This window comes from Fulmarus glacialis, unplaced genomic scaffold (assembly GCF_000690835.1).
Source record: "Fulmarus glacialis isolate BGI_N327 unplaced genomic scaffold, ASM69083v1 scaffold21311, whole genome shotgun sequence".
Taxonomy (NCBI): Eukaryota; Metazoa; Chordata; class Aves; order Procellariiformes; family Procellariidae; genus Fulmarus; species Fulmarus glacialis.
The window spans coordinates 1,094-12,426 of NW_009191148.1; the positions used below are offsets into that span (position 1 = coordinate 1,094).

The window sequence follows — 11,333 nt, forward strand, 5'->3', positions numbered from 1 at the left end:
TGCAACTCCCTGCTCTTTGTTTTTAATCCGAAATAAAGTATCTTGCCTCTAATAGCAGGCAAGACTTTCTTGTTAAAATGCCGTTCTCCAGGCGAGTAATGGAGAAGGCATGCGGGACTTGCCGGGCTGCACAGTAAGATCTGTCTTTGCTAGCACTTTAGTTTTGCTGTGATCCCAGGTGTTTCAAGAGAGCAGCAGTGTGCTTGCAAGTGGATTTATTTCCGCGCCAGCTTTTCCCTCAGGCCAAGCTGCGGTAAGCGAGGGGAGCTGCTCCAGTGTGGCAGGCACCCACACAGGCATGCCGGCTTTCAGCTCCTCGGCTCTAGCGTGGGCTTTTAGAGCCAGTCTAAACAAATTGCTCTGGACACAGGTAAGGGGTGTCCTGCCACAGGGCAAATCCCTTCGAAGACACCGTGAAGATAGCCACATCCCAAACAGCTGGGGATGGAAGGGGTACCCAAAGGCAGTGCTAGATATGAGAAATTCCTGTTGTCACATGAGTCAGAGAGGAAAGTATTTCATTCCTGGACCAGCAAACACCTCTTTCGACTTAATCAGGATAGAAAACGAGGCTAAGATCCTCTTTGCTCTTTGCCTTTTAACTGGAAGCAGCCCGGGGCGAGCTGTGGGTGAGCAGAAATGGTCCCAGACCAGGCGGAGCGCTTACCAAGGGCAGGGACCGCAGGCACGCGTCCATGTCCTCCCCGGCCAGGGGTCCTCGCCGGGGGAGCTGCTCCGGCCAGAGCAGAAGAGCTTCGAAACGCAGCATGAAAACAGCTGTTTGAGGTTGGATTGTGCCAGACAGCAAGTGGCTCCAGCCTGGGTAACCTCCGGGAAGAGCAGAGGAGGGAAGGGGATTTGGGGTCGCTCGCTCGTTTCCATTTGGCAAATCTTTTTGGAGCTGCCTGGCTGTTTGAGAGCTGGTGACCCGGCCCGCAAGTAAATGGCAGTTGGCTGCGTTTTGCAGCAGTCACATGGGCTTTGTTTGTGTTGGGATGGTAAAGCTTAGGAAGCAGGTTGGAAAAGCTTAGGGTCTTTTTGTTTTTTTCTAAAAGGGAAACCCATTGTTTTGTGTGAGAGCCAGGGAGAGCCTCGCGCTTTTCTCTGCATCGCCAGACCAGGCAGAACTTAAAAACCCTTCTCAAATTTCTGTCTAGAAGTAGCATTTCTCGAGGGTTAAAAATAGTGAGCGATTTAGCAAAGGAATATATCCAGCCTCAAAATTAGGTTGTGTTTCTTGGCTCTCGGGAAAGTGCACTAGGCTGGTGCCCCATTACTCACAATAGTAATGACGTAGCTTTAAAAACTTGTCGTTTGATGTTTGAGGACTAAGACCTGCCTCAAAACAAACTCAGCTGAACTCCAGTTAAATGAAAAGGTTGTGCTTTCTACCTGCGGTATAATCTTTTAAATTGTGAATAGGTTTTTTTTTTCGGAAGAGTCAAATTAATTTAGCTGAAATTCCTGTCTAGCATGACGCCTTTGCTTGCTGAAAGCAGCAAGGGGGATTTACCGCTCTCCTTGGGATTTCTGTATGCCTGTGAAAGCCTCAGGAAGCTTGGAAACGGTCTAGTAAAAGCATCTACTTGTGGTATATTCTCTAGACCTTACCTCTTCAAAAATATACTGTTTTGTTTGGGGGGAATTGGTTTATATGGAGCTGCTCTTCATCTTGTTCGTGGCTGGGGTGGGAAGTGCTGGGAGCGAGGGGGAAAACCCAGTTACAGGACTGGGTATGTTAAGTGATTTGTAGGTGGGGGCACGAAGCCCTCAGAAAGAGCTGGTAAATAGTCTTGCCTTGGGAAAAATGTCTGGGAAGAAACCCTGGGAGAGCAACACTAAACAGCAGCCGGCTCCTACACAGTCTGAAGGCATTTCTTCATCTGTCTGCAGCTGTTTTCCTGAGAAAAGCAGCTCGGTGGAGGCACTTAGCTTAGCAAAAGCGTTTGTGGCTGACACCGAGAGCATCTCCCTCTTTCAGAGCAGCTCACCCTGTCCTGGGAAGGGAGGAGCATCACCAGCAAAGAGCCTAAAATCAGAGAAATCCCCGCCGGGGACTCTTGCTCTGCCCCAGCTGAAAATGCTAGAGATGAGGCCTCCGAAAGGGGTTTACTGGAGTAAAGTCCCAAATTCCTCCTGCCCAGGGATCCTTTTATATTCCAGTCCCAGGGGTGCGATGCAGCAGAAATAGCTCCTGCCTCTCCCCTGCCGAAACAAAAGCGGCCGAGCAGTTTCTTTAGCCTGGGCTGCTCCGGTTTGTTTTAAAAAGGTTTTTTTTGGAGGTGCTGCTTGTACATAGTCAGTCTTGGGGCAGCCTCCAGCTCCATGTTTCCTCCTCGGGGCTCTTATGAGAGGTTTCCTAGAGATTTTGAATTTTTGAAGCATCTGTAAATCAACTGCCTTTAATTCTTAATGGAAGCGGGGGTGCTTTGCAGGGTTTTGGAAGGGGGCACTTGCTGGCTGGTGGTAGCAAAACCAAGGTCTTCTCTTGCAGATGATGCTGACCGAAATCGAGATCCAAGGCCATACCTGTTGGCAGAGTCCCACCGCCCTGAGCGAAGCGTGGCCACCGTTGGTCACTGGCCTCACCAGAGCATAGAGCAGCCCCAGGAGGAGCCCTCAGCCAGTTCTCTAGGACAGATTAAGTTTAACCCCACGGTGCGACACATTGTGATTAATGAGCACAAGGATGTCACGTTTAATTGCTCCATCAACGTACCTCAGCTGCTGCTCAGGCCGGACACCCTGGGCATTTCCTTGTGGAAGGATGGGAGGGAGCTGCACGTGCTGGACCGCATCGCCACCAGCCACTTCGAGATCTCTGACGAGGAGGAGGTGGCAATGACCTCCACCTTCAGGTAACTGGTGCCATCCTTCCTGGAGGGATGCCCTGAGCGTTGGCTCCCAGGGAGAGACGGGAGGCCAGATGGCTAGCAGGAGCTTGAGACTGGGACTAGGATGGGCAGATGCTCCCTAGTCCCCAAAGCCTGGCTTTGCAAGCCCAGCTTTTACTTGGTGTGTGCTGTGGGGTGGTTGGTGCTGATCGAAACCCACCCCCAGGCTGGCAGTATTGCTGTGTCCTCCTGCGGGAGCTGTGTGCGGGGCAAGGCTCCCCGCCAGAGCCCTGACGTGGTCTCTGTTCTCTCTGGCAGCATCCTTGCCGCCCAGCGCTCGGATAACGGGTCCTACGTCTGCAAACTCAACATCTCTGGCACGGAGGTGGTGTCAGATCCCATCTCGGTGCAGCTGGAAGGTGAGCTGGAGGAGGGCTAGGGCGGATGTGCCGGAGGTGCGGAGCATTGTGCCCTGGCTGAGTGACAGCCCCGGGAACTGTGATCTGGGACCTGTGAGCTGTCCTCCAGAAACGGGGAGTCCTGGATGGGAAGGGGCTTGTTGCTGGAGCTGGGCACAGCCCTGGGCAGGACAGTTTGGGGTTGTTGATAGGGCTATGTTTCCAAGTTCTCTGAATCTCTTGCTTCTCTGCTTGTGTCCGTGCAGGGCTCCCACACTTCATTCGTCAGCCTGAGAAGCTGAATGTCACCAAGAACAGTCCCTTCAACCTCACGTGCCAAGCCGTGGGCCCACCGGAGCCTGTGGAGATCTACTGGTTTCGCAACAACGTCCAAGTCAATGAGAAGCCCCACATCTCCCCGTCAGTCCTGACCGTGCCGGGTGAGCCATGCAGCGTCCTCGCCACGGCCAGCTGGGACCCCTTTGTGTGGCTACCAGGAAGGGCAGGGTGGGAAGGTGTCTTGTGCCATCTCACAGCCTGTCCCCTTGGCCTCGCGCCTCCTGTTAGGCAGGGGCTGTGTTCCCGTGCACTGTCACAAGGCTGTTGCAGCCTGCTTCGTCTTTGTGCGGCACTGTGCATTGCTGACGCGTGGCTGGAAAGCTCAGCACAGATAAATTTCCCAGGAGGTTTGGCATAAAATACGGCCGTCAAATTGTATACAGTGGGACACGGGGGTCCAGCTTTGCAAAAGAGGTACCACAGAGGTACCAGTTTGCAAAAATGAGACCCAGCCTGTTACTGCTGCATCCTCAGCACTGGGAGCACGGCTCTACTCAGCACCGTCTGTGCCGCTTGTTTGGCAGCCCGGGGGACCACTCTGCCAGGGATGATCTTGGGGCAGGAACCCCCATCTGACCCCCTCTGGCTCCTGCCGGAAATTTCTTCCTCGGAAGATGCGGGACACTCAAATCGCTCTTTTCTAAGCAAGAAGCAGATTTTTCCTCTAGCCTGTGGCCATGCCAACAAGTACACTGCTGCTCTTATGGGCTGCTTTACTGGTGGTCCCCTCTTAATGTCTCTGGAAAGCCTTGGGTTGGCCCCTGCAGCATGTCTCCATGCCAGCCTGGTGGAGCACAGGGAGAAAAGTCCTTCATGTAACACAAAACCCATCACGGTTTTGCTGCAGAGGCAAAAGAGAGGAGGGATTTCTTGATTTGCTCATGAGGAGAAGGCCACTAGCTAATTAGCAGCCAGACTAAAACTGACTCGTCTTGGCGTCCAAAGGCAGGCTTTAAAAGGCAGTGAAACCCGGAAGGAGTGATTCATTCCTCTTGGATGTTCTTGCATCCAGCTGGCACACGCTAGGTCGGGTCATTTGAGCAGTCCCCCTCCTGGCGCAGCAGCCCCGTCGCACTGCGAGGCACTGCTGCTGGTGTGCGCAAACGCTCGACATGTCTAGCGCACCATGGCGAGCCCTTCACCTGGCAGCAGCAGCAAGCAACGTGCCCAGGAGGGACAGCCCTGCACCTCCAGTAAAGTCCTTTGCATGAGACGAAAATCCTGAGCGCTGTTGCTGCCCGGGGTCATCTCACACAGGCTGTGCCAACGCCGCAGGGGAAACAAGCAGCCGTCCGCAGTCGGGTATTTCCAGTGGCCCCCAAAAGCAGTCATTCTCTGTTACAGCTGGGAGATTTGAGCAATCTTTGAAAAGCAATAAGTCATCTGATTCAAAATGTGGTGGTGGGCTCTTCTGCTTTCTGTCTTTCCCTTTTTGAACGCAAAACAATTGCTTACTCAGGAGGTTGTGCAACGGTGCCGTAGAAACATACGGTCCTGCCCGCTGTGCCGCGTCTCGCACTGACAGCACGCTCATGCTCGCGGCGTGGAAGGTGGGTGAGCTGGACTGCGGGGGTCACCCCCGGGCAGTCAGTGCAGAAGTGCCGCGAAGGGAAGCGTTGAGTGCAAAATAAAAGGTCTTTTGTGTTGCTGGAAAAAAATAAAGCGACAGTGCAAGAAAGGAAGCTGCAAAGGTTTTCTGTGAGCAGCAGGTGGAGAATTGGTGTGATTTGGGCGTTTTGTGCAGGTCCAGTGAACAGGTCCTTGTTTTTCCCCCTGCAGGTCTTAATGAAACGGCGCTGTTCAGCTGCGAGGCTCACAACAGGAAAGGGCTGACCGCGTCCAACCCGGGGCAAGTCAACGTGAAAGGTAAGTGGCAATGTGATGCTTGCTTTACCTGTTGGCTACATGTGTCCAAGCAGGAGCTGTCCTGATCTCCACCCTTCCCAGCAGTCATTCTACTTGAGCTGAAGGAAATGCTTTTAGGACTCCCGTACTTATTTTAACTCGTTTTAAACCTATTTTTAAAATCAAGTGGGATGCACGTAGTAGCACGGTCACCCAGTGCAGTTCTGTCATCCCAGTATCACTGCCGTGGGAGGAAGCACCAAAAAGAACATTTGAAAGCAGAACTGTCAGCCCCAGAGCAGGTTTCGGAAGGGCTGTATCACTCTTTTCCTTCCTTCGTAACCAGAGCGGTGCTCACAATTTTCCATAGGAAATGGTGGAAATTCTCGACATTCCTGACGGGAGCCACTCCAGCAATGTGAGGAAGGTGTTCCCCAAAATATGTCATTGCCTCTAAGCAGCCCAGAGAGCTCACAAATATAGAACATGGTCAAAATAGTCCTGCAAATGACTTTTTTCTGCTTCCCTGTCCACTGGTCTGAAACATCCGCGGTATACTGATAGAGGATGCCACTGCGGCTGTAGCCAGGGCAGTACCGGGGTTCACGCACAGTCGGTTTGAGCCCCGGGAGCTGCCTGGGGGAAGCCAGACGTGCCACGTTTGTGCTCAGGCCTCCAAGCTGACTGCCCTTGTCTTTTCCTTGCAGGAATACCATCCGCACCCGCCAGCGTGCACGTCCTCAACCGAACAGCCCACGGTATCGTGATATCCTGGGTGCCGGGCTTTGATGCATTCTCTGCCTTGAACAGCTGCAGTGTCCAGGTAAGCATCCATAACCCACTTTGGCCCTGCAGCCTCCCCTCACACGGATGCTCCGAGGCATGTGGAAATCAGTGTTGTCTGGCATGAACCGCATGGATTCGACGAGATCATTGGTTTGGGCAAATTGAGTTGGACTTTCCCAGCGGCTTTGAAAGGGGAAGCTGGCACGCTGTCCCACCCGCACCCTGCGGTCCGGGTGGCTGGGGAATTTGTGGTGGCATGATGTTGAGGAGTCCAAGTTGAGCAGCGAGCGGAGTCCCCAGGCGCTGGGATCTGGAGCACCGCCAAGGTGGACAGGAGGCTTGGAAGGAGCTGCTGGAGGCTGGAGGCTAGCTTGGTAGTGTCTGCAGCTTTGCTCTGCCCGCTGCGAGGGGGGAAAGTCGGTGGCAGGGGTCTTGCAGAGAAGCCGACGCAGGGAGCGTGAAGCAGGTTTTTGTCCTGGGAGTGGTGTGGTTGAGCGGGGGCAGAAACAAGGGGCGATGGGAACAGGTGAGTCGCTTGCCTGGAAGAGCCGGTCGGGGCTCGTGCCCGTGAAGCTTGCGGGAGCGAGCGGGGAGAATCTCTCCCCTCAGAGGAGACAGTCAGGTTCATGGAGAGATGCCCAGAACTGCTCCAAGTAGCTCTTCAGGAGACACTGCAAGCCTTCAGTTGCTGCAGGCACATGCTTGTCCCTACTTTTACCTCCTGGTCAAACACTTCCCAACCAAGCAGCCTTCCCCCTGGGGTTTGGAGGTGGAGGTTTCTCTCGACTCTCCACTCCTCACAAGTACTGGGAAGGAGCTGAGAGGTTGCCTGTCTCCTGGAGAAGTCAGGGAATGCCATCTCCATGGGTGCAGCCCTGCAAGTATTTCCACCTGCTCTATCTGTTTGACGTTGCTGGGTTTCACAGTTCAAGCCCATTGCTTGGTCTCTTGTGGATATGTTTTTTATACCGGCTAATCTATACTCCGGCTGAGATAATGCATGGAAAGAGGTGACGTTTGAAGCCAGGTAAAAGTGAAAGGAGTTACAGAGAGGAAAGGTACCAGAGCTAATATTAGCACCGCATCCAGTGCTGCCTTCCAGCTGGAGCTTGGGAAGTGGGGTGGAGAGCCAAGGAATTTCCTATGACTTAACGTTCACGGTCTGTCATTAGGAAATAGCCTTTCAAAATGGAAAACAAGACATGATTTCTGGCAAAAACACAGCTGTGACTAAGCCTTTTTGCTCCTGTCCCCTTTGATAATCCCCTCGCTTGGGTGGTGTGGCCCACCGACCAAGTGACTCATTTCTGAGCACGCTGGTTCTTAAAAGGAAGCTGTTGCTGTCACATCTGCCAAGTTCAAACTGTTTAAGTTTGCAAAAAACCTGTTTTTTTAAAAAATACATTAATTTGATGGACTCTCTCCAGAAGACAAGGTGAGGATTGAGATAGCTGAGCTGGGCTCGATGCTCAGGAGAACAGCCAGCCCCAGTGGTGCTTTCAGAAGCAGCTTGCACATTCGTCTGATCACTGCTCACCTCCCTCAAAGCATCTAGCAATGGCTTTGGGGACCTTCTCAGCTTTATGAGTCTGAAGGCTGTTCTCTTTCATTTTGGCTGGAAAATACTGCTGGTGTCGATGCTGAGACCATTCTGAGCATCCTGGCCTACCCACGGGGGTACTCTTGTTGCTGAAGCAGAAGGGCAGGTCTCCTGCCACCCCAAAACCATGCGAGGAGGCTTTTGAGCAGACAATATGACTTTCTGCTTGTGGTTCATGCTGAAACATGTCCTGTGGGTTGTCTTCCGAGTTAACTGCCTCGCTTGCACTGGTGTCCCTCGTTCTTGCTCTTCCCTCTTTCCTCCCACCGTCCCGCCCAGGCCGCTCTCGTGGTGCTTCCCACAAAATGAGAAGCTTTCCAGAGAGCTGCAAGGGCTGTGTGGGCAGCTACATGGGTGCTCAACGGCCAGCCCTTTGGGGAGAGAGCAATTTCTCTTTGTGTAAAAAGCGTGACTTGTTTTTAGTTGAATTCATCCATGCTGCTAAATGTAATGACGGAGTCTGACGAGGTCTGTGATTAGTCCCACAACATCTGATTGCGATAAGTCCTGTGGTCTAATGATGTGTTGCACGAAAAAGGCCTTTCCTTTGTTTCTTTGGGACTCGCTGCCTGGTAGTGTTATCAGGTGCTCCTTTTGCTCCATGCCACAAGAAAGAGCAAAAGATCCCTCCCTCTTCCTTTCCGCAGTGATGGCGATTTCACACATCTCTGCCGTGTCCCCACCGCAACTCTTTCTTCTCCGCCTGTGTTGGAGCCCTCCCCCTGGGCCCCGAGAATGGCCTGCCATCAGCTTTCTGCTCGGCAGAGACGAGCCAGCGTGCAGGAACAAGGCCTTGCCGGTGTTTGGATGGGAGGCAGGGAGGGAGGCAGGGCTCTGGATCCTGTTTACAGATGTAAAATTCCTGCCGCACGTCTCACCCTACAGGTTGTTGCTGACTAATCCCTGTTTGTGGACTGATTTTTCAATTAAGGTCAAGGAAGCTGTTCCACGAAGCAACGTCTCCCTTCTGCTCTTCAACACCTCGGTGCCTCCCCACGTGTATCACATCCAGCAGCTGGGGCCCATGGCGGATTATAACATCCGTGTTTCCTGCGGGAATGAAGTCGGCTGGTCGCCGTTTAGCCCCTGGATAACCGCCAGCACCACCGAGGGAGGTAGGAAATGAGTAGCAAAGATTGAGAAGGGTTTCCCTGCCTCGCTCGCGCAGCTGTGCTTTGTGCAGGACTCCCTGGATGAGATGCTGGTCCAGAGTCATGGTTGCTTACGGGGTGGGACATCTCAACTGGGGAAAGGAAATTTACCCAGGGGTGGCTGGAGTTATTAAAGGCTGTAGGAAATACTATGTGCTTTCTGGTTGAGCTACAGCTCATTTTCCATCCGCCTACCATGTCCCTGCACCCATCTACCTGGCTCCTCTCACCTTCTTTCTCTTTGATTCCTGCAGCTCCAACCACCCCGCCACTGAACGTCACGGTGTCATTCAATGAATCCAGCTCCTCCCTGGAGATCCGATGGGTGAAACCGCCCCTGGGGAGGATCCACGGGGAACTGCAGGGCTATCACATCTGGTACAGGTGGCAGAACTCCAAGGGGTTGGTAAGTCACCAGGGAAACGGGGAAGAATGGCTAAAGCCTAGAAAAAATCCCAGCAGGCATCAAGCAGGGATGTCCAGTTTGGTCTTGGTGCTTCCACATATTCTTTCTGAGCTTATTTATCTGCTGTCTTGTGCTTTCATCTGGGCTTTTTGAATACAAGTGGTCTCTCTCTCGCGTGTTTATGTAACTCATGGTAATGCCCTAAGTCAATAATATTGGGAAGAAGCATTTCTGCTTGAAGGAGACAAGAGGTTTGCTACCGCGGCTCCTATTCTCTAAAATAGAAGTGAGATGCTCCTCCCGGTGTTGGCAATCTTTGGTACGGCCTTTGGAGGGGCAGTCAAGGTTTGGCAGCATCTCTTGGCACTTCCAGCAATGGAGTCAATCATAACGTGTTTGGGAGAATTTGTTCCCTGGATTTTGAGTCGTTCTTTACTCAGATGGGATTGATTCCATGCATTAACTCATCTGCAAACCCATGGCACAGAGTTTCATAGCTCAAGGAACATTTTGGGGCTGGGGGCCTGCCCATGAGTGTATGAAGTCATCTGGCACAACCTTGCTTGCCTTTCCCAGGATTTGGGAAGTAGCCTTCAGGAATTTGCTAGGGCGAGGTTGGCCTGACCTCTCGGGCAGTCCTGGCTCATCTCAGCTGCTGGGCAAAAGAGCATCCCGTCCAGGCTCTGCCAGTGGTCGGGGAGCCTCTGGATAATTGCGCAGATGTATCCAGCTGTCGCCTCTGCACTGTGGTTTGGTCTTCCTCTGTCCCAGGCTGAAAGCACAGAGAGGCACTGATGGCCTGAACGGTGTGGAAAAAGTGACTCACACCCTATTTTTTGTAGGATGCTGCATTTTCTGTTCTCCTTTTGCGTCTCTGAAAAAGAGCATGTATAGATCCAGACCGAATGAGGTCAGGAAAACAATATTATGGTCTTGTGACTAGCATGATAAAAAAAAATGCTGACATATTTGTCGTCTCTCAAGCAGAAAGAAAAAACAGGACTTGCTCTTTAAGCCCTGGGAGACTATCTTTTTTTGTTGTTGCTGGTTTTTACAATTTTCTTCAGTCAAATGCTTGTGGGGTGAAATTTCTGCTTGGGTTCCTGGTCAATAACTGTTCCCATTGACGCTGGCTTTCAGGAGGCTCAAAAAGCCCCTCTAGTGGGGAGTGAGTTCCGGTGGGAGGTAGCTGTGCAAGGGACCTTGGCTCTTTGCAGACCGAGGGAAGCAGTTGTGTTCGTTGCTGATTTGTTTCATCAGCCTCCAGGTTTTACGGGAGGTAAAAACACGTGTCAGAGCCAGCCGAGGGCAGGGGCCAGCACGTCTCTTTATAAGGGCTGTCGCAGAATTAAGAGGCACGGGAACGGCTTGAGCCTGTGCCGTCACCTTTCCGCAGAGTACCGTGGGCTGGTGCGATGCCCGCTTCTCCCATGGACCCCCAAGGGTCTCCTGAGCTGATGGACAGACAGGCTGAAGCACAAGAGCAACATGCTTGCTATTGAGTGGAGCTCTGATTTCTCAGAAATAAAGTTTCCGAGTTTTGGTCCTGGACAGGCTAAATATGAAATGCCCCAAAATAACCATCGGTTTAACAACCCCAGCACGGTAAAGGCGGGGGGTCCTGTATTTCTGTGTCAGCAGGGCCACCTGCAGGCCTCTTCTTCTCCACAACCGGCTTAAAAACTGTTTTAAAAACTTCAAAAAAGTTGTTTTATTTTATTCTTAAACCAGCAGTTCTTGTTTGAGCCAAGGCTGCCGGAGCTGGGACGTGAAGAAATTCCTCAACTACCGCAACACTCATAAAAAACCATTAACTTTGGCAGTTCTGTCCAGCCAGAACGGCTGTCTGCTTTGCCAGTGTGCTCATGCTCTCCACGGTCTGTTTGATATCAGCCGGGCTCTGTCCTCAGATGACACAGCAGAGCCGTCTGCGATACGAAAGGATCCCGGGGCATTTTTAGGCTTGCGGTAGGG

General features: G+C 52.4%; 1 protein-coding gene across 1 annotated transcript in view; it reads left to right on the top strand.

Moving 5' to 3' along the window:
• Positions 1 to 1,473: 1,473 nt before the first annotated feature.
• Positions 1,474 to 11,333, top strand: part of LOC104083186 (tyrosine-protein kinase Mer-like) — a gene marked incomplete at its 3' end in the record, with an annotated part of 18,200 nt that continues 8,340 nt past the window's right edge. The window contains 8 exon segments of the mRNA XM_009586588.1: positions 1,474 to 1,591; positions 2,495 to 2,858; positions 3,153 to 3,253; positions 3,499 to 3,672; positions 5,351 to 5,437; positions 6,124 to 6,239; positions 8,734 to 8,917; positions 9,208 to 9,359. Coding sequence (XP_009584883.1) covers positions 1,474 to 1,591; positions 2,495 to 2,858; positions 3,153 to 3,253; positions 3,499 to 3,672; positions 5,351 to 5,437; positions 6,124 to 6,239; positions 8,734 to 8,917; positions 9,208 to 9,359 — 1,296 coding nt within the window.